Genomic DNA, 21,481 nt, shown 5'->3' on the forward strand with positions numbered 1-21,481 from the left:
TCTCTCTTTGTCGGGTTTCCCTGATCAGCGTCATTGTTTTAAGTTATTTTTCGCTTCTCCTTCTCCTCTTTACTCCTCCTTCTCCTCCTCCTCATCAAAACTCCTTTTCTCCTCTTTTCCCCCTTCTCTGCTTACAAGCCTTACATTCTCTGGTGCGATTTCTAGTTCCTCCACTCTTTTGGTACAAAAGAGTCGAAGTTCTCTCATTCCCCACAGATCACAATGTGTCTGTGCACGCCGCCCTTGCCTCTCGCCGCAGCACAAGGTTTCGCAGCGTCTGCCAGCTTCGTTGCTCCTCGTTCAGTCGTGCACCCACGTGGTGGTCTCGTTGGGCGGAGATGCTAGTTTCATCGCCTTCACCTTCCGCCGCCTTGCGCCCATCTCCCGCCTCCCCTCATACCCACCACCACCACCACCATCCTCCTCCTCCTCCTCCTCCTCCTTCTTTTCTTCCGCCTACTACTAACACTAACAACATTACTCCTCATTCTTCACATTCTCAATCGTCCATCCCTTTTTCTTCCTCCTCTGCGGTCTCGTCTTCCTCTCCTCGTCCGCCGGCTCGTCACTCCTCCTCGATCACGGCGCCCTTTGCTTCACATGACCAGCATGAGCCCTCCGGGCCTGTTCCTGCCGCCTCATCCAGTCATCGGTTTGATCTCCATTCCTCCCGCGCCGCTATCGAAGAGCTGCGGTCGGCTTTAAAGCGGCACACCGTTGGTCATTTCCCTTCGGGGCCCTCAGGGGATCTGCCTCGCGGTCGGATGTCCGCCGGGCTGACCTCCTCTGGGGGCGGAAGTAGCATCACGTCTGACGCAGCCATTCCCGCCTCCCATCATCCCTCCCACCCTCACTCCCACTCTGCTGCTCCTTCGCAATCGTCTGTTCCTGCAGCCACCGCTGCAGCTGCCGCATCCGCTTCTTCCGCCCCTGCTCCTGCATCTGTCTCCCACCCAACCGCTACGCCTCCCATGCCAGCCCCCAGCAGCGCTGGGTCAGGGTCCAACAAGCGCAATAGCCCGAACGGCCCGGCCGGCGATGGAACGCGGCCCGGCGTCCTGGGTCATGCGGACCTTGAAGGCACTCAACCTAAACGGTTGCGCCCAGAAAAGCCTATGGTCAAGTTGCTTCCGGCTCGCTACGAGCTGGCTGATGCTCGGGATTTAGTGGTGTTGATCTCCAGCATGCTGATGGAGCTGATCCGATTCAACGACAAAATCCCTCTGCATCAAGGCCGGCTCACCCGCTTTCACTCTCGAACGCCACCCCGGATCTCCGTCCACGACTACTTGCAACGACTGACGACCCACGCCACCCTCTCACCCCCGATTTTGCTTAGCATGGTGTACTACATCGATCGACTTTGTGCGATGTACCCTTCATTCACCGTATCCAGCCTAACAATTCATCGGTTCCTGATTACCAGCGCCACGGTAGCCAGCAAGGGGCTGAGCGATAGTTTTTGGACCAACAAGACCTACGCACGGGTGGGGGGCATCAGTATGACCGAGTTGGCACTGCTGGAGCTGGAGTTTCTTTTCCGTGTTGAATGGCGCATTGTTCCTGAACCGGAAGTGCTCGTGGACTATTACCAGAGCCTGGCAGAGCGGTGCGATGGTTATGCGATTCAACGCGATAGTTGATCTCTGTTCCATGTGTTGGGTATCGTTACTTTTCGATCGCATCACTTTCATTTGAATTGCCTTGTATCCGAGGTTTGGAGCGCACCTCGCATTGGGGTCTATCCGCGGACGGTTCATCGGTGTCTGTACCAGTACATACATACACATACACGGGGCTTGGAGTTGACATTGTTTCTTTTTTTTCTTTTTTTTTTTTTGCATGGATACGACGGCGATTAAGTAATTTATATTCATACGGCTTTGTTTTTGTTGCTGCGATTATCGTCTTTCGTCTTGCGGTCTAGTTCTTGTACAGCCCACATTTCCTTCAATTTGCTTTCCAATTCTTCCTCTACAAGTGTGTCTACAGTAAATAGTTATTCCTCCGTCTAGCTAGTGTATCCATGCCGGAGATGTACTCCGGACGAGAGAACTATAGGAGACATGAATTATAGTTACATGACGTCGATGATTCTGCCGAAGTATAGCACTAGACTATACGGGTAGTGGCCAGGGCTTAGGGTCTAGGGCTCAGGGCTGGAAGAGCTCCGTTTCTGGAAAACCAAGTCTGCGCTCCAGAACTGCTGCGGAGAGCGTCGCGAACGGGCTGTTGTTGTCTCGTCCCAAAGCAATGCATAAGTGGTGCTTGCACGTCTATTCTGCTGTCCTATAATTCAGATCTCTTCACAGCTTCCTCGTCTTCTTTGGCGGTTCTGAGATATCTCGTGAAGAGCCGCATCATTCTCAATTCATCATGGAGGCGGAGAACATCCTGCGCGGGATTGCACCTCTTGTCGGCGAGGTGATTCCCATTCGCTCCGTCCAGGAGACTCGCCCAGTTGAAGATTATGGTATCTCCTCAAGTGGCACTGAGATCTGACCTGACGGTCATCCTGTTAACTCTGTCCAGCGGACGCTTACGTCGCCGAAGTCAACGTCAAGACCGCGTCGAAAGTGATCAAGTCAGTTTCCACCTCTTCCACCTTGTTGTTTGCTATACTCTCGCAACAAGAAATGACCATAACTGACCGTCTCCAAATAGAGCCCTCGACTCTGCCTTCCCCCGCAATTCCTCCCATCCCCTAAGCCATCTCCGCCGCTTCGCCAAGCACAATCAAATCCCCGAGTCCCTCCGTCCCACCTTCCTCAAGGCAGGCTACACCCCCTCGCAAACCATCTTCGTCCTCATCCCGTCTCCCCTCCCAGCGCCAGAGGCGCTCCAGACTCTCCTCGCCCCGTTCGTCCCGCCACCCCGCGAACCCGCAGCCCCTCAACTACCCACCGAGCCCTCAATCCCATGCGCCCCAGCAGCACCTACCTCCGCCGAACCTACCACATCCTCGAGCACTACTACCCGCAGCAGCAGCAGCAGCAGCAGCAACATCACCCTCCACACGATAACCGTCCCCATGCAACCCCCGCTCACCCCTCAACAAGCCGACCTCTGGTCCTCCAAGATGTGGCCCGTGGTCTTCAACCCCGCCGCACCCCGCGCCCTGATCGCCCCACCCCCGCAGACACTCGCGCGGGTCCGCGAATCCATCGCCCCGAAAGCCGGCCACTACCTGGCTCTCGCGCAGGTCGTCGCCGCCGAGGCGGAGCGCAGCGGCCTCGGACGCGGCGTGGGCGCCGTGGTCGTCGACCCGGAACTGGAGCCAGAACCGGCACAAGAACCTGCCGCGACACAAGCCGGGCTCGACTGGACCGGAGCGATTGTCGCCGTCGCGGGTGATGGACGCTATTCCCGTGGCGAGGGGGGCAAGCCGGCGCCGGCGCCTACAGCCGGACCGAACCCCAAGTGCGGGACGTACGATGCCGACTGCGAGGGGGGCCCCGAGCTGCATGCGCTGATGCGGGCGGTGGAGTTGATTTCCAGCAAGCGGCGGGAGGACAAGCCGGGCAGTCGGCGGCAGCAGATCCGGCCCGTGCTGTACCAGCTCGAAGAGTATTTCCTGCAAAAGTCCGACGCGCAGCTTGATGCTGCGGAGACAACGACGGAAGGAGTGATGGAAGGCGGTCGAGAGGAGGAGGCGAGCGAGGACGATGTCGCCGCGCCGCCGGACAAGTATCAGAAGACCACCGAGACTGAGGCGCATGCGATTCACCTCCACCATCACAAACAGTCTGGGGAAGGAGAAACAGCGGAGGAAGGGTCACGTGGGGCTGGGCCGCGCATCCGCTCGCGCGCGCAGGGAGGGTATCTCTGCAACGATCTGGATGTGTACCTGTCACATGAGCCGTGCATCTGCTGCTGCATGGGACTGCTGCTCTCGCGCTTCCGGGCGGTGATCTTCCCCCGACGCGGACGGATGGTGTCGGGAGGTCTGGCGTCGGAGCCAGTGGTCAAGCCGGTGCCCGTCGAAGCTGAGGCTGAAGCTGAAGCTGGAGGTGAAGCGCCAGAGGCGACCGGTGAAGCCGGTGAACCTGCCTCGAAGCAGGCCCGCGAGTACTACGGACTACATTGGCGCAAGGAGTTGAACTGGCGGGCGCTGGGGTTCGAGTTTGTCGCGGCCGGTGATGGTCCCAATGATGAGGGCAGCAGTGCTGAGAGCGGCGTCGCTTTCCATGCGTAGAGTGACCGGTCTGACTCAGGAGATGTTAATTTGTATTGGTAGTCGATCATAGAGGCCCCCACTACTATATGTGAGTATCACACTCATGGGTTGGGGACATGGCGAGCAGCGCGCTCTTCAGCTTCAAGCTTTAAGAATGCCAAGTGAGATTTCAAGATACGTCTGGATGTGCATTCCGATAGTTGGCCTTGAGGCCAGTCGCTTGCTTGTCCAATCCGTCTATCCTAAAGGAAGGCATAACCCTGCCGCCATAAGTCCTTGACTGTCAAGAAGTTTTCGACAATGTATTATCAACCCGTGTGCGGAGATCTATATTCAAAACATTGAGAAATCGCAGCATCGAAAATCAACACCTAAATCCTCATCAGTGAGACCATGCGCACCACCAAAGCCGTGGAATCATTCCCAATTAAAGTCTGTTCAAGCAGAAGCAGACAACACGACCACCCCCGCCAATTAAGTAGTAGAAAAAAGCTGTAGGTATGATATATACAGAAGCATTCCCAGTATAGATACAAATGAGTCAAAGACGAAGAAAGGATCCGTGGTATCATGTCGCACAGTCATGGTGAACAGAGTGGTATCATAAGTGTCAAAAACAAAGGGGGGAAAATCAAAACAGAAAGCCGGCCGGAGTTTTGAAAAACAAAAAAAAAAAAAAGAATGGAACGCGAATCTGTACAAGGGTTGGGCGAGGTTACTCTTCCATCAAGGCGTCGTCTCCGGTCTCACGCCACTCTTTGGACCTCTCGGTCAAGCGTCGAACTCCCGCTACGCGCTGCGCCCAGTGGGCTTCAGCCGGTGAGCGGAACGTGAAGCCACGCTGCGAGGAGATCACGCCGATGCCCTGCAGCACCGCCTTGCGAGAGTCGCGGGAGAAGACTGCTGGGTGATTAATCCACTCCAAAGCGGCCTGCAGATCGGCGTCCAAGGCGGATATTGTTTGTGCATCGACTCCCGCCCCAGGCGTGATAGTAGCCGTGTCCGACGATGCTGAGTGACTATCGAAGGAGGAAGATGTCGGGGTTCCACCGCGACTACCAGAATCACTGGTGGCAGCTGGCTTCGCGCCCGGAGGGAGAGGAGGCAGGCTACCTTTACCGAGACCCTTCAAGATACTGCGAGTCTCGCTCAAGAGGTGTTGTGCGCGATCATGCTGTCCGCGCGAAACAAGAGTCAGTGCTCTCGTCAACATGTCGGAAGTCAACAGCTCCATACGTCGCTGGACAATGGACGGAAGAGGTGGGATGGGTGGGCTAGCCGGACGGCCAGGCTTGGCTCTTGGATTGGGCGGGAGCATAGTAATGGCCAGCAGCGAAGGCCGAGGGGAATGCGTGAGATGACCGTCCCTCAGAAGATCACCGTATGTGAGGTCTGCCTGGATTAGTGGGACCTCCTCCACACTTGACACGCGCTGATCATCGGTGTCCGAGCCACCTCCAAGAGCTTCGAGGCCAGATACAAGGCTCTCCCAAGCGTCCTGAGGCACCTGTTCTTGACTCGAATTATCCGGCGGAATGACGAGTTGGACGAGAATGTCACGCTTGTCTCCGAAACGGAGATCCCCGAGGGCGGCCTCTGCGTCGCGTCCGGTGGCACGTTTGGTGGTGTGGAGAGCACCGCTGATTTTGACAAATTTGGCCGGGGACCCCTCAGGCAGACGGAGCTTGAGCTTGACATTCTGATGCGAAGTCGTTTGTAGAGATCCTAAGCAACCAGCCACGCACTCGCGAAGCATCATCCAGTCCTTGACATAAAGATATGAGCCTTTCGTGCGAGTTGACAGCTCGATCATCGTATCCGGTTTGTGGGTCAATCCGAGACCGAAGGAGTGGATGCTAATCCTACAGGTGGTCAGTGCAAGGGCACACACCTCAACAGGGGAAGGTGGATACGAACTTGGCAGCCTCCGCTCGGGAGACGACGAAATCGACGCTTTCGGGGTCGGACGTGGAGGAATCACTGATCAGAAGGATGCTGGAGACAGGATTGGCCGACTTGCGCTGCATCAGCAGGTCCATGGCCACATTGGCTCCTTCAACGACGTCTGCACGGAGACTCTTTTGGCCAACTGGCCGGATAGAGTCTAGGATTTTGCTCCAACCACCCCAACTCTTGGTAGTCATGCCAACTAAAGGCACTCCTCCTCCACTGGAACCAAACGTCACCAGGCCCATACGGTCGCGAGGGCCGAGGTTCTGTACGAGAAATTTGAGGGCATCGCGCAGTAGGGTAATCTTCAACCCTTGCATAGAGGAAGAGACCGGTATCACAACCACCAGATCCAGGGGTATATGAAACGAGGACGGATGTGGGCTGTCCATGCCGGCATTGGTATAATCCGTAATGGCCGTGTTGTTGGAACGGGCCGCTCCGTGGGACGAGTTCAGCGAGGCCTGACGTTTGATCTGAGTGGCTCGGTACTCTTCTTCCTCCGCGCCAGAAGTATCCAGGTCGAAGTCGCCGTTTCGGGACATGCCATCTACTGGATGTAGATCGATGAGGGCCCGTCGCCAGATGTCAAGTTGTTTTCGGGTCGGGAAGCGAAGGTAAAAGCAAGGAAGCTCAGCCACAGACAAGTTCAAGGTCAGGACGAGATCATCTATATATACCGCCACAATTAGTGATCAACTTCACCTACTCTTGGTAAATCAAACTCACCAGGAGAGATCTCCATGCTTTGCAGGTGTTTCTTAATCAGAATCGATCCTTTGAGCGTTGACCTCGTCGCTTTCGGCTTCGCCGACTCCTCTTCCTGAGGGCGATGATGGTTGCTCTTCTTTTCTTTGACACAGATTAGCATCTCCCCAAACAAGTAGCATTCCAGCTCCTGCCAGGATTGCCGGTCTTTTCCCACGCTCATCTGACCATGCAGTCGAAGCTTGCCGAACCTATTGCCACGTTAGCTCAGGCCATCATTCGCCACGTAGCCGGGGAACGAAACTCACCGTTGAAATTCCAGTCCATGCCAATTGTCCACCTTCTTGCGCAACTGCTCCGCAAGCTCATCCAGGTTCTCTTGCGGTTCGAAGGGGATCTGTCGGGGCTCTTGAACCGTGGGGAACCGCATCGCGCTCAATAACTCCTCCTGTGGTTGAGGGGTGGCATTCGCTGTGTGGCGCAAATCGTCGTCACTTGGACGCCAACTACCCTCCGGCACTTCGACGGTAATCAGACAGGTCAACGCCTGCTGCTGACGGGACCTGTTAAGGGTGGGAAATTCGCTGCGTATGGTCACTGTCGGCGCCGGAATTGGGTTCTTCATGACCGGTGGACGAGGGCTGAGGTCGGACTCCATGGCCTGTACATCGTAGTCATGTCGTCTGACGTTGGCCGAATGCTGTGGATCATTGTAGTCCGCGGATGACCCAGCCGCACTGCCGTTCCGTGAGTGCTGCTGGCGAGAGCCTTGAGTAAGATGTTCAACACGATCACGATGGCTCCCCGTGTCCCGGCTATCTCGGCGGATGTACATATCCCGGCTCTCCCGGTTGGTAGTGGGTCGACTTCCAGCATCGCTGGGACGCCGTCCGGAAGCGGGGGCCGGATCCCACGGCGCAGGAGCGGTATAGCCACTCCGTTGCGTTGCTGCGTCACTGGTCACGGTGCGGACGATGTTGCTCAGTTTTTCTATAGGGAATCCATCAGGATATGTCAAGACATTACCTCAAGTGCAATTCCACTTACCAAGATCGAGGACATTGCCTCCCCGGCTGGTGTCCAGTCCCAGCGGCGCATCACATACGGGGCAGTACTGGCCCTCGCACTCACGAATGAACTCATAGAAACAGGCCTCGTGCGAAACATGAGCGCAGGAGAATTGCAAGACTCGCTCTCCCCGTAGAGTATGTTCTAGAGGCTCGTCACACACGGCACAGTCACTGCCCACAAATGTTCTCTCGCGCCGCGTCCGGCTACGATCCACGCCCACGCCCGCCATAGGGTTTGCTGCGCCAGAGGAACCAGAGTTTGAAGTGATATTCGGGTTCGAATATCCGTCCTGACGAGAGTCGTTTGAATGGCCGGTAGCACTGTTTGCGTTGGAAGAAGCACGGGGCCGAGTGGGGTCGGAGTGGCCAGAGTAACCGCTCCCTGGACGATCTGAGCGGTGGGTGAATGAGCGAAAAGGGCGTAATGAACGGGTATTAGAGTCGGAATCGGAGTCTGCAAGCGACAGATAGTTGGTCCCGGTCAGTCACAGAAGCGGAGGGCGTTGACGAGTCGGGGGAATTGGACCTCAGAGGTAGAGACAACAGTAAAGTAGTGATATAGTAGGGTTGCATAGCCCGACCAAGCGGAGGGTCAAGGACAATGAGTGCCTTCTTACTGTCCCCGTGTGCTCTGGAGATGATGACCGTCGTCTGCCAAAGACAGACCGCAGCAACGTCTCGCAAGGTGAGGGGAAGGAGGTAAAAGAGAGAGGCAGTGTGGAGTGAAAGGTTAGGGGAAGAGAGTGGAATAAGACAGCAATGGGTCCAAAGAAGAGACTAGCATAGCACCAGGACCAGAAGCAAAGATAGAGGCAGGAAACAAACAATATAAGATTCACGCAGCCGAAAGTTGACAAGACTCACAACCAACGCTAGTACAAGAGCAGATAAGAGCAGCAAGTATGAAGAAGGGAGAAGGTGAGGTATGGGATAGACTTACGAAGCGGAGACTTCTTTTTGGAGCGACCAAAGAAACCACGCTCAGATCCGTGACGGGCTGGAATGTTGCTGCTGTTCGGACCAGGATTGGAATCCGATCTGGAGGGGGGCCGATGTTTCCACATAGGCCTGTTGAAACAGGAGATTGAGGGGAATAAGACAAGACAAGACAAGACAAGACAAGACAGGAGAAAAGACGAAAATAGAAGATCAAGGAAGAGGGGGATGGCGGAGGTTTGGTTTTTTTGGTATAGCTTTGCCTCTTGGAACCTAGTCAATCAAGTTCAAGTTGAAGTTGGAAGGGGAAAGGGGAGAAGACTGAGAGAGAGACTGAGAGAGACTCCGCGAAAGAGAGAGAGAGAGAGAGAGAGAGACTGAGAGACTGAGAGACTGAGAGAGAGAGGAAGATGGACCAAGTGGGGGGGCGGAAGAAAATGGTGGGGGTAAAAGCAAGTCTGAAGCAAAAAAGGGCCCCCGATGTTGAGACCAAAGCCTGGAAATCTTGCTGAGCCAAAGGTTGGAAACTCCAGGTTCACTGCGGAAAGAATGGAAAAACGTCAAGAATGGGGGGGAAAAAAGAGAGAAGAAGACAAAAGAGGAGGTGCAAGTTGGAGATAATCGTGATGATGTGAATAATGTTACGACGGCGCCATTGATAACCCACTCCCCCAAAGTAGACTGTGTTGCTAGCAGTTGATAAATTTATAATGATTATAATAATTTTCTTCACTTTGACTTGCAATTTTCCTGCAGTCTGTTTCTATTGAATTGAGCATTATTCCTGGCATCATTTGGTCCTCTCGCCCGATTTCTTCGGAGATGCTTCCCACTGGAAAGGCTGCAGGTACTGCAAATGAGCCGTGGTTGCGGCCCCCGGCAAGAAATTCATTCATGGTACGGAGTTCGTACAGTCAATGCTAAATCCAGTTAACAATTATAATTAATGAACAGGGGAAAAAGGAAAAAGGGAAAGGAAAAAAAAAAAAAAAAAGGCCACAAAAAAAAAAAGAAAAGAAAAAGAAAAGAACCCCAACTAGGCTGGAGTGGGGCGAAATGGCAGCCGCGCCATGGATGCTGCAAACTCACTGAGCCCACTTCTGTGGGGCAGATCCAGGGACTTAATACCGTCCTGTTACCGTGTGCCAATTACCTCCACTTGACCTTCAATGGCTTGCCCCTGAATTAGGTAGTATTTGGTGAAAGGGTCGTGGTCCAAAGTGTTGAATAGATTGCCTGGCATGAACCATGAAGACATAATATACTCATGAACAATCCTCATACTGGAGTACAGCACTTTCCTGGAGCCCTCATATGCCAGCACATCCCCCGGGGACCTCGTAGACTAAACTGGTGCCAAACCAACCAAGTGGTGGTCCGACAGGGAGACAGACATCAGTCGATATCGAACCACTAATGATCCATTTGCCCTTGCCGAGGGAGTAGGCACATGCTACAGCGGTTTTTGTCGTCACCTCCGAGTCGAGATATATCCATTTCATCTGTCAGGTCCGAAGCCTCGGAGATTTTTCTCTTCTTCATCATTTAGCCGTCCAGCCACGACAGGGCTTCTAGTCTCTGCAAGTCGCTGCTATCGATAATAGGCATGCAGCTCTAAGTCATCTACTCGGTGCCTTTGGCTGACTGGCTACACAAAAGGAGATCATGACATGCAGAGTACTGACGATGTCTATTGAAGTTTGTTATAATGATCCTCGGACCTCCAGTCGATACTCTTGCACAATGCAGCAACGATTGACCTCAACAATGCGCAGTGGGTTGTCGATCCCTGAGCGTTTTCTGTCAGGTCTGCTGGTGAGGTTGGGTGCTCTCTCTCTCTCCTGAGTTCCTGAGTCGACCTCTAGACGAGTTGACCCATGGGAAAGCATGGCAGTCGAGGGTGGTAAGTACGTAACCCGCCGGTCAACGAGTGGTGGTGGTTTGCTGCATAACAGCGGGATCCCCACCGTGGGAGAACTTCCACCCGCAAGGCTAGACTAAACTAAGCTATGCTTTTTCTACCGCATGCCACTAGACCTACTCGGGTCTTTATCCCCTAGTCTTGCTGCCCCCCTCCCCCTAAAAGTCTCAATGAGTTAACAGAGTCAACATTGGAGAGTCAAAAGGGAAAAATAAAAAAAAAAGGGGACACTGGTAGCCAGCCAATCCTCGAGACGAGATAGCACTCAAACTATCTGCTAAGGAGAATCAGAATAACTAACTAGGTTAACTAAGTTGACTAGGCTGTTTCTCTTTGTCCTACACCCTTTAATTTCACACTCTGCACTTGACGGATGAGTCATCCACCGGAACCCGACTGCTGGGTTCAGTCCAAAAAATCCGACCATGCGGGGAATCCATGGGCAGTAATTTAAATATACTCCGCGGCGTAGTGGAAGGGGTATCCTCCCCCTCCCCACCCAACTATTCCCGACCGGATAGAAAGTGCGGTAGATAAGAGGGGACTTTGGTAGCCAAGCATGTTGTCAATGTCTGCAATGTGGTCAAAGAACCATTTGGCATGAGACATGCAAGAAACAGCCTTCCTAGAGTTCCTGCTAGTGTTGTAAGCACTCAGGGTAAGGTTTAGTTAGTGCATGGACTGGACTCTAATTGTGCTCAGGCTCACTTCAAACGCATACAGACACATAGTCACGACCTCTAGTCCTCCTGCCCTACAGCATCAGGATTCAGCCCCCAGTCAGCCCCCAATCAGCCGAATGAATTCTAAGTAAGCTGCCCATGGAAAGCTGTCCAGCCTACGGCTGATCGGCTCCCTTCCGGCTCTGCTGGATGATCGTCTGATCCGAACCACAGGACGCTTTACTGGTCGGTGGTGGTGGTGGCGGTGGTGCTGCTATGCTATCGGTGCGGTAACCTTGTGGGTACAGTAGAAGAGGGGAAATGCAGTCTACCTCTCCAATCCCTCAACTTGATAGATGCAAACTTAAACAGAGAGATCCCTGTCTACCAAGACCACCCACTTCATGTTATATACACTTTCTCTAGGTATCATTGGCGCTGGTTGACCGCGATGTGGCTGATGAGTTGAGTTCGTGGGCAGGTCACGGTGCCCGACCGGGAGGGAAGCTCATCCTGGCAGGAATACCGTTCGGAACGATCTACGGAGTACATCCAACGGGAGAGTCAAACATGTTTCTACTTTCTCCCGCGTCGCGGTTGGTTGCCATCGGGATCTTGCCGATAAATCACGTTCTATCTTGTCCGTCCAACTCTTTTGCACCATCGTGGTCAACCATGGGTGGTCAGTGGCTGGCAAAGCACGCGTTCTTGGTTGAACAACGGGAAACCCAGCAATAAACGTTTAGCTTCGATGGAAGGTTGGAACGGTGGTCTCAGTCACTTGACGGCATCGTTCTTGCCTCCATCGCATTTCCACAATTTTCCCTTGATCGGTTCAGCGAGGGACCAACAGATGCCGAACATCTATGGAGAACTGTATATGGAGTGTATACAGAATTGATCAGGGATCGTCTAAGCCGTATCTCATCTGGAGCCCCACGATTTCGATCGCTCTGCCCCCGTACCCGGCTTTCAACAGTATGCACAGGCGCCAAAATCCCATCAAATGACTGGTCATGCACGAGCCGGGGGGAAAGTAAAGTAGCCACCACCGCCAGCATTGTCTCCTTTGATCTCCTTCGTCATGGCGTTCGACTGGTCAGACATCTCGCCTTGCCCAGCTCCACGGCCCGACAATCGCGCGAAATTTGAGGGGTGCATGCATTGCACGGCAGAAGGACAAATCCGCTTAAGACATTCACCTGAAGCAGGAGCAGTCACGGACACGCCGGGCAGACAATCTCTACTCCACTTGTCCATATTATACCGAGGCGACCATCTTCGAAAGGAGCCGAACCGGCGCGCTCCCGTTCCCTTGTGACCAACAATCTATAATTACAACCAAGCCAGCCATGTTTCTCAACCAGAATCATGTAAGCGGCTCCTTTCAGCGCCGTTGGCAAAATGGCGCAGAGGGAAGCAAGTATCCTTGTTCTCCGGCAGGGGGGTTGAAACAATCGTGAAACTCGCCAAATCACCACTTTTTGAGAATTAATCTCGACTGTCTGCTACGGCCCCCGGCTAGCACGGCCCTTGGACAATGAAAGGCGATACATTCCGACAAGCCCTGCAATGTATCACGCAACAAGAAAGTCCGAGCCTGCTTGTTAGGTTGTGGTGGCATATGCGACCTGTCATGACCTACCCTCGCAGAAAGGGAAATTGTGACGTGTGGAACTGCCCATCACTATCCGCCCGCTATGACCAAGTGCCTGTCCGGTGTTTGCATGCCATCATACTATACAGTGACAGTAGTCAGATGGGTGCCTGCAGAGAAGCTGAGCCTCGCAGGAATCAGAGGGAGACTGCCTTCGTCGAGATGGACTCTCGGCCAATTCAACCCTTCCCAAAATGGCTGATGGACAGCCAATAATCCACATAGTCTGGGCCTCACGCAAGGTATTCCATCGATCAGTGGGTTGCGACGACGATCGTCCGTAGGTTAGATAAGTCGCCTTGCTGTGGGATTTGGTCATCGGTTTATCATCCGATCTCCACTGTGTGCTTTTGCCAATCTATTGAAGTCGAGATTCTTCAAGGCGCCTCTTCTCCTCTTCATCTTCATGCCTCGGTAATTGTGCGCTTGTCTAGTACGAGAGCTGCCTCAAGTACGGAGTACGCAGGGCTTCGGTCATTGCCCCCTTTTTTTTTCCTTGATAAAGTCCTCATACTATATTTTGGGTTTGTGTTAACTATAACTTACTACGGAGTACTTACCTCTGTAGTACTCAATGCGATCACGAAGTCTTCGCAGCTGATAGGCCAATGGTCAGACTAAACAGATTCTAGTAGTGAAAAGCTCTTCGGAACTCTGGAGGAGGATTGCACTTCTTGGGGTAGAGATCCGTGGTGTAGAAATGAATTATTCGGTGCTATCCCATTAGGATTAGCTGCACTCAATTACTCAAATCAACCTATTCAGTAGTTACTTCGTAGCATCGGATTAATCAATGCTAACTATGTGTGATGTCATCTGCAAACCGTGATCTACGGAGTAAAGTGGCTCACTGAGAATCATTCTCAGATTCTACTCCGAGCCTCGATCTGGATCTAGCATCCAGAATCTACCATGTATATTACAAACTCCAGGCCGACAGGTTGTGACGGTGAAAGTTGCCCCCCTCCCTCCTCCATCCTCCACTTGACTGACTGACTAGCACCGACTAAGTCAAACTCTAACCGGTGCACTGCGACAGTCATTCCCCACCAGATCCATGAAAGTTTTCGGGCTTCAGAACACAACAAATCGCATTCTTCCTCTTTTTCTAGAATTCTCCCTGCGAGTCTGAAACTGCTCGCGATCTACTGAACCTTGAGACAGTAGTCAATGGACTATCGTCGGACATGGTCCAGAAGCGGCAGGTCTCCTACAAGCCCCAGACCCCCGCGACCACGGAACGTGAGAGTCATGTAGATGATTCTACCAGCACAAGTTCGACTCAAGAACACATCCGATCTTCCCGGTCCGCAACACGATGCTCTTCTCCGCTGAAGAGCGAACGGGATTCGTGTCGATTGTCCCGCGTCTTTGTGTCTCTTGTAACAAGATCTACAACTACTTACAAACCGCTTGCGCACCTCACTGACCCAGAACTAGAAAATCCTAACAAGTGTGGGAACGGAAGACCAGCAGGGCTATCCCTGCTCAAAAAATCTACTCAAATGTGCTCCAAAGGCGCTCCAGAAGCTGCGTAAAACAGCTCAAACAGGGCTCCAAGATTACGCCTCTTCGAGGGTGGGTCTCTTATTCCAGTCTGCGGGTGCCCATGCCAAAAGGCCGCTCTGTCACGCACCGTACCACTATCCATACCAATCTTCGGCTTACCCACTTCGCTGCCACGTTTCGAGAGAGAAACAGAAACATCCATCAGGGCTGAATATTAATAACGAACTATGGAGACTTGCGAATGAGCGATGCTTCCCCACGCTACTCTATCTACAATACGAGAAACGAACCCAGCCAAGAGTTGCGCGAGTCAACAGCGGCACGTCAACACACAATAAACAAACAGGGTTGAGTGGCGTGAAAGAATTCTTGACAGCAGTGAACCGCCATCAGGCTGACAGTAATAAAACCTAGATTTCGCGCCTCCCCTCCCCCCCCTTTTTACTTGTATCCCAACCACCAAAGAATTTTCTATGCAAAGGGGGCTGAATACAAATACTTCCCCGTTTGAGGGTCAGCATAAGCCTGCCTGAGAACAGTGTTTAGTGTGCCCTGCGCTTCCAATTTAGGGACTGCTCCGATGCAGCCCACCCTGAGCGATCATTCGGGATCTGCCCGAAATCACTGGCTGCGTGCCGATGCAGTGGTTGTGGTCGCTTAACTACCCGCTTGGGGTAAGCTGATCTGGAGGTCCAGGACCCACCAGCACGGATGATGAAGCATTGGGAGCATCAGATTTATACCTCCTTGTGCCCAGCTTTGAAAGCTTGGGAGTGGTTACGAAGCTGCCATGCGACGTCAATAAGAGTAGACAGGTGACGCAGGTGTCCAACTCTGATCTCCGCGATAGAGATCGCCGCTGCGCGGACTCAGGTACTCAGCCAAGGCGGCCTTCTACATACATCAATACCTATCGTCTCCAACGCTCGAAGGAACAATGCCCTTGCTCTAGATGCCGGCGGCTAGCGTATAAGCAAACAGCTTCAATCTTCGTTGGAAATCGGACGCATGTCAGCATAGTCCGACGTGCACGCCATGCAAACCATGGCTGACCTGTCCGGCTTTGCTGCTTATGGTCTCGCGTGGCGCTCCCAGTTAGATCCTATAGGTCAAACAACCCCGGAGCAAGTAGATAATTTCTTCTACGGTAATTTCAGACTTGAAGCGGAAGGAGTGGCAGCTGCGCAGCCACGATTCAATCCAATTGTGGTGCCCAGTGTGCCGTGAGATCGTGGCTGTTTTTTTTTTTTTCACGGTCCAGTCACGGGGGCCAAATTTGTCAAGGCGGGATCTGCCTCGACCATCATATCAATAGAATGTTGGCTGAGGGAGATTGAAGCATGAGAACTTTGTCTTACTGGAGCAAGATGTGAGCTTTGCTTGTCATGTCAGTGTAGTTGGGATGGTGAGATCATGCTTGCTAGTGTACTAGGAGTGTGCAAGTCATCGCAGCGGGACCCGCTGGAGTAGGCTTAGATTTACTATGATGCGTGTGATCTGTGAGTACTTAGTGCACATTCAAGACTTGGTCCGGATTATCGAATTGGAAGATAACCATCATGGATTAGTACTACTTAGTAGTGTAGTACCTGGACAAATACAACGGGTGCTCTTGGGTGCCTAGTATAGCCGACGCTATGCGGCATTGTTTATATAATTCCGGATTGATGCAGAATGTGTGAATTTGACGATGCGGATTGCCCAGGGCTCTGAGACTACAACAACTTATGATCACAGAGCCCTGCTGGCTACAACCTATAATCTGATTCCACTTAGATGAACCTATAGGCTCGAGTCTGTCGGACTGAGTGACCTTAAGTATCTAGTAAGCATCACTGTTTTTACTTGGAGGATTCGGGGTTAACATAGTCCGAGATTGCCAAGCATCCGGCGGTGACGCGTGAACTGATGGGAGTTGGCTTGCGAAAACTGGAACAGGTAGGGGGAGTCAATGAAGGAATCGTTGAGTAGAGTGCGTAGGAAACCAAGATTAGTTTGAGAGAATTGTATATCGACCTTTTACTACCATATTAATCACTGTCTATCACAATTGATTAAGTTAGTCCGTGCAAGACAGAAGTTGAAGAAGTAATCACTTGTTGTTTGCTTGGTTTGCAACGGCTACACCGGACGGCCTCTAAGGGATGCTTATCTAATGGGCGCCTGCCGAATTCCGCCTAGTCGCAGGGGAAAGTTTGTTCCCAACATATCCGGGCTTGTTGAAAGATAACAGCAGCATTGCTCTCCTTCTGCTCTCCTTCTCCAGCATCTCGCTGTCCTCCGCTGTCTTTCATCCATCATGTTGTTCCGTGCTGCGGCCCGTCAAGCCGCGCCTTTGAAGCGTCAGGCCTTTGCTCCCCTTGCCCGTCGCTCCGTCACCACCGACGCTGCCTCGGCGCATGCTGAGAACATCCCCAAGGTAAGACCGCTTCTTAGCCAGCCAGCCAGCCACCCACCCACCCACGCCTATAGAATCCCTCCAAAGCTTCTTCCACCTTTAGCAAAGCTGACTGTATTCGTAGGAAGATGACAAGCCCTTCACCGTCCGTCTCTCCGACGAGAGCTTCGAGACCTATGAGATCGATCCTCCTCCCTACGAGCTCGAGGTCACTAAGAAGGAGCTGAGGCAGATGTACTACGACATGGTTGCCGTGAGGTATGCTGCTACTTCCTTCCCGTCATCATAACCGAATTAACCAGCCTGGATTAGACGCATGGAAATGGCCGCCGACCGTCTGTACAAGGAGAAGAAGATCAGAGGTTTCTGCCACTTGTCCACCGGTCAGGAAGCCGTCGCCGTCGGTATCGAGCACGCCATCTCCCGCGACGACAAGGTCATCACCTCCTACCGTTGCCACGGTTTTGCCATGATGCGCGGTGGTACCGTCCGCTCCATCATCGGTGAGCTGCTCGGTCGCCGTGAGGGTATCGCCTACGGCAAGGGTGGTTCCATGCACATGTTCGCCCCCAACTTCTACGGTGGCAACGGTATCGTCGGTGCCCAGGTCCCCGTCGGTGCCGGTCTTGCTTTCGCCCAGCAGTACAACAACGAGAAGGCCACCAGCATCATCCTGTACGGTGATGGTGCCTCCAACCAGGGTCAGGTCTTCGAGGCCTTCAACATGGCCAAGCTCTGGAACCTGCCCGCCCTGTTCGGCTGTGAGAGTACGTCTTCTATCTTCCCCCCTACTTCCTCCCCTTATTGCTGGTTGTTTTTCGAGAGTTAACATTGTCTCTCTGTGTAGACAACAAGTACGGTATGGGTACCTCCGCGGCCCGCTCCTCCGCCCTGACCGAGTACTACAAGCGTGGTCAGTACATCCCCGGTATCAAGGTCAACGGCATGGACGTCCTGGCCACCAAGGCCGCCGTCAAGTACGGTAAGGACTTCGCGACCTCGGGCAACGGTCCCCTCGTCTTCGAGTACGTCACCTACCGTTACGGAGGTCACTCCATGTCCGACCCCGGTACCACCTACCGCAGCCGTGAGGAGATCCAGCGCATGCGCAGCACCCACGACCCCATCGCCGGTCTCAAGCAGAAGATCCTCGACTGGAACGTCTGCAACGAGGAGGAGCTCAAGGCCCTCGACAAGGCCGCCCGCACCCACGTCGACGAGGAGGTCGCTGAGGCCGAGAAGATGGTCGCCCCCGAGAGCACCCCCCGCATCCTCTTTGAGGATATCTACGTCCGTGGCAGCGAGCCCCGCTGGATGAGAGGCCGCACTGTCGACGAGACCTTCTACTACTAGACAACCACTCATCCTTTTCAGTAGCCAGTGACGTCGGGAGGAATATCAGGACAGGTTCAGGAGATGTGACGAATGAAACAACTTCGGGAATTGGGGGGGTTGGCGTGAAACAGCAAAGGGAGGAGAAAGGAAAAAAAGAAGGACTGGCAGTTTCCCGCTACGATTTCTCCTTTTTTTTTTTTGTGATACAAGCATCTTAACTCACTCACCCACCCACCCACAACAATCGCACTTCACACACAGCTCTCATGGAACGGTTGTGATCAAACTATGTAATTTAGCCGGGAATTATCATTATTTTTTTCTTATCGTGTTTACTTTGGGTTATCTTGCGTTTTGAAGGTGGTCCTGCGTGCTATACAATACCTACCTTGTTATAGGTTTTTGGAAAAGGCAATATAGACTGCAATCTTTAGTACTATGGTCAAAGAACACTGATGAACGGTGGATCGTATTTGGCTGGATTGTGTCTGGGATGGATTTCCCAATCCATTGCGTAATAATTTAGGTAGGGGGTTTCCAATGAGCCTTGATAGTGTATACTCAATCATAGCCCACACACAATTATCAATGGATATCAAGGAAGTATCCAGGATGAGTGAAGAAAATGAAGAAATGAAGAAGCTGGCCGAGCGAACCAAAGAAACAACATTGCTCTGAACCAGTGGGTATCATATGCAAACGATATAAAGACGAAAAGGCAGGAATTAAAAAACGTGAAGGTTAGGGGGGCAAAGGAAAGGTAGAAGAAGAAGAAGATGAAGTCAAGAACAAAATCCAAAGAACAAATATGAGGGGGTATATTGAAATTGTTGGATGGAAAAGTGGAAGATGGATGTATGTATGGAACAGGAAGAGAACAAGGGAGGTTCAGGACGGCTCCTGTCTCAACATCTCCAATATCATCTCCTGTGTTCGTTGCACCGAGTCGAGTCTCTCCTCTAGGCTTGCGCGGTCCTTGGCCAGCTCGGTCCGCATCTCCTGGCGGAGTTCGGCCTTGACTTTAGCAATAAGTTCGGGTGGGATTTGGAATGAGGAGGAAAGCTGGGGTGTATCAGGAGACTGGGTGGGCAAGGAAGGGTCGGCGTCCGACTCCGAGTCGGAGGATTGCGATTGAGATGGTAGTGGTGGTTGTTGTTGCTGCTGCTGCTGCTGCTGCTGTGTAGCGCGTGAGGAGCGAGTCTCGGATACTTTGGGCTTGAGCGAGGTCGGGGTGGAGTTAGCGGCATCGAGGTGACGGTTGAGTTTGCCCAGGGTCTCTAGCATGGCGCTCATCATCGATGCTGGCTCTACAGTACCCGTGTCACCGATTCCTGGGGTACCGTTGAGTCGGCCCAGCGCAGTAGGGGTGTTATGCTGCGACTGCGGCTGACTGGCGAACATGGTATCGAATCCGGGGGGTAGACGGACTTTGGTGTGCTCCGGGGTGGAGAACGACTGCTGCGATGCGGTTAGTAACTGCGCAGCAGCCTCACCAACGTTGATTAGCGGACTCCCACTGCCACTCACACTCTCGGTTGCCCTCTCGGTTGCCCTCCAGGTGCCCGGCCCAGGGGTGGGACTAACTCCGTCGGCACCGTTGTTGTCCCATGTCTCCCAGCCTCTGTCTTTCCTCTTTCGCGGCCGCCTCGAGTCTCTCTTCTCAATGCGTCTCGCCTCCGCCTCTTCCCACCTCTGCCACGTTGGGATCCATGCATCCACTGCAGCCCTCCACCTCGGATTTGACCGATCGTCACTCTCACTGCCCCCTCTCTCGCGCTGCTCATCTAAGAACTTCATGCGTTGCTTGGTCACCAGCTCCACCTTGCGCCGAACCGAATGCCACGAGTAGGGATGTCCCTGGTCGCGCGTGAACTCCTCCGTGACCGTCATCCACCACTTGCATAAGTTGCTGCGCTGACCGAATTCGTGAGCGTGGCGATTGCAGATGTTGAACAGCGACACTTCCTCGAGGGTGGTCAGGCGCTTCCCGTGTTTGCGGGGCCCTTCGCGGTCGCTAGTTAGACCCAAGGAGTTGTCGGCACCGATACCCGCTGCAGTAGGATCGAGGTCGAGATCGTCGCGATCGTCGATAAGAATGGTAGTAGTGGCATTTGTCGCAGATCGGGTCGTTGGCGCATTGCCGTTGGGAAGAGGTCCGCTGCGGCTGCCGTGAGAGGTCGTAGCGGTAGTATTGCTGGTGGTGTTTCCGTTGCTACCACCAGCTACAGAACGGTGACCATGACGACGCTGCTGTTGCTGCTGCTGTTGCTGCTGCTGTTGCGCGCGAGCATGTGATTGCGCACGCGTGAGTGTTTTCGCGTTCATATTGTCCGACGAACCGTAGTCCGGATTTTCCAGCGCGTCCGCCGTGGTGGGGTTTCTGCCGGAATCCGAATGATCGATCTCGCTCTCGTCGCTGGAGACTGAGACGGCTCTTTGCGACGGTTGTTGATGTGGCTGTTGTTGCGGTTGCTGACGTGCATCAATGATCACGGAAACAGGCTGTTGCTGTTGCTGTTGCTGTTGCGAATGCCGGGAGAGTGTATGAGAACGCGAATGGTGGTGCTGGTTCTGTGGTGTATCATGGGCGGTGGGCTGCTGCGGCGTCGGCTGTTGTTGCATGCGCAGATTCGTCGATAAGTTGGGAAGCGCTGCATGCTGCGGGTTCGTTCGCGCGGAGATCATGGAGGGAAGCCATCGCATTTGGGACATCGGAAAGGCCAAAGTCGCGGGATTCGAGGGATCGGAAGTGGCTGTTGTGGTGGTGGAGGCGGAGTCGATGCGCGAATTCGAAGCGGCGGCGGCTGCGGCGGTGTTTGCGGTGTGATGGAGACGATGAGGGTGGTGCTGTTGTTGATGTTGTTGGTGTTGTTTCTGCTGCTGCTGCTGCTGCTGCTGAGAATGAGAATGAGAAAGAGAAAGAGAGTGCGTATGATAGCTAGTAGAGGTATTGGCAGTTGAACCATGCCAGGGATACATGGACATGGTTTGGAGTGAGTGGAAGAAGAGGAGTAGGAAGAAAGAGGGAGTAGAAGGAGAGAGAGAGAGAGAGAGAGAGAGAGAGAGAGAGAGACTTGGTGAGCAAACAATAGCGGCGGGCGGAGAACTTAAGCTGAAAAGGCAGGCAGTCAATAATGAGTAAATTACACCCTCTGAAA

General features: G+C 53.3%; 6 protein-coding genes across 6 annotated transcripts; 4 read left to right on the forward strand and 2 right to left on the reverse strand.

Moving 5' to 3' along the window:
- Positions 1-42: 42 nt before the first annotated feature.
- Positions 43-1,643, forward strand: phoB (regulatory cyclin phoB; the record flags this gene model as incomplete). The annotated part of the gene is made up of 3 exons (XM_025573640.1): positions 43-275; positions 305-533; positions 609-1,643. Exons 1-3 carry the CDS (start codon positions 223-225, stop codon positions 1,641-1,643), a joined length of 1,317 nt encoding a protein of 438 aa, XP_025428613.1. The 5' UTR covers positions 43-222.
- A 575-nt stretch (positions 1,644-2,218) lies between these two features.
- Positions 2,219-4,290, forward strand: BP01DRAFT_425469 (putative tRNA-specific adenosine-34 deaminase subunit Tad3). Its single transcript, XM_025579745.1, has 3 exons — positions 2,219-2,473; positions 2,533-2,584; positions 2,665-4,290. Exons 1-3 carry the CDS (start codon positions 2,377-2,379, stop codon positions 4,193-4,195), a joined length of 1,680 nt encoding a protein of 559 aa, XP_025428614.1. The 5' UTR covers positions 2,219-2,376; the 3' UTR covers positions 4,196-4,290.
- A 602-nt stretch (positions 4,291-4,892) lies between these two features.
- On the reverse strand, positions 4,893-8,135 carry BP01DRAFT_302951 (vWFA and PH domain-containing RING finger protein; the record flags this gene model as incomplete). The annotated part of the gene is made up of 5 exons (XM_025572092.1): positions 4,893-6,039; positions 6,095-6,797; positions 6,857-7,086; positions 7,144-7,825; positions 7,883-8,135. The coding sequence occupies 5 exons, from the start codon at positions 8,133-8,135 to the stop codon at positions 4,893-4,895; spliced, it is 3,015 nt and encodes a 1,004-aa protein (XP_025428615.1).
- A 5,948-nt stretch (positions 8,136-14,083) lies between these two features.
- Positions 14,084-15,315, forward strand: BP01DRAFT_131906 (uncharacterized protein). Its single transcript, XM_025570474.1, has 2 exons — positions 14,084-14,463; positions 14,522-15,315. The coding sequence occupies exons 1-2, from the start codon at positions 14,269-14,271 to the stop codon at positions 15,002-15,004; spliced, it is 678 nt and encodes a 225-aa protein (XP_025428616.1). The 5' UTR covers positions 14,084-14,268; the 3' UTR covers positions 15,005-15,315.
- A 1,494-nt stretch (positions 15,316-16,809) lies between these two features.
- Positions 16,810-18,523, forward strand: BP01DRAFT_417874 (pyruvate dehydrogenase (acetyl-transferring) subunit E1 alpha). Its single transcript, XM_025579281.1, has 4 exons — positions 16,810-17,009; positions 17,113-17,246; positions 17,301-17,755; positions 17,836-18,523. The coding sequence occupies exons 1-4, from the start codon at positions 16,890-16,892 to the stop codon at positions 18,339-18,341; spliced, it is 1,215 nt and encodes a 404-aa protein (XP_025428617.1). The 5' UTR covers positions 16,810-16,889; the 3' UTR covers positions 18,342-18,523.
- Positions 18,524-18,804: 281 nt separating this feature from the next.
- On the reverse strand, positions 18,805-21,371 carry BP01DRAFT_359313 (uncharacterized protein). Its single transcript, XM_025575648.1, has 2 exons — positions 19,851-21,371; positions 18,805-19,781 (listed from the first exon to the last, which is right to left on the reverse strand). The coding sequence occupies exons 1-2, from the start codon at positions 21,306-21,308 to the stop codon at positions 19,212-19,214; spliced, it is 2,028 nt and encodes a 675-aa protein (XP_025428618.1). The 5' UTR covers positions 21,309-21,371; the 3' UTR covers positions 18,805-19,211.
- Between the last annotated feature and the right edge of the window lie 110 nt (positions 21,372-21,481).

The sequence above is a fragment of the Aspergillus saccharolyticus genome, assembly GCF_003184585.1.
Source record: "Aspergillus saccharolyticus JOP 1030-1 unplaced genomic scaffold BP01scaffold_33, whole genome shotgun sequence".
NCBI lineage: Eukaryota > Fungi > Ascomycota > Eurotiomycetes > Eurotiales > Aspergillaceae > Aspergillus > Aspergillus saccharolyticus.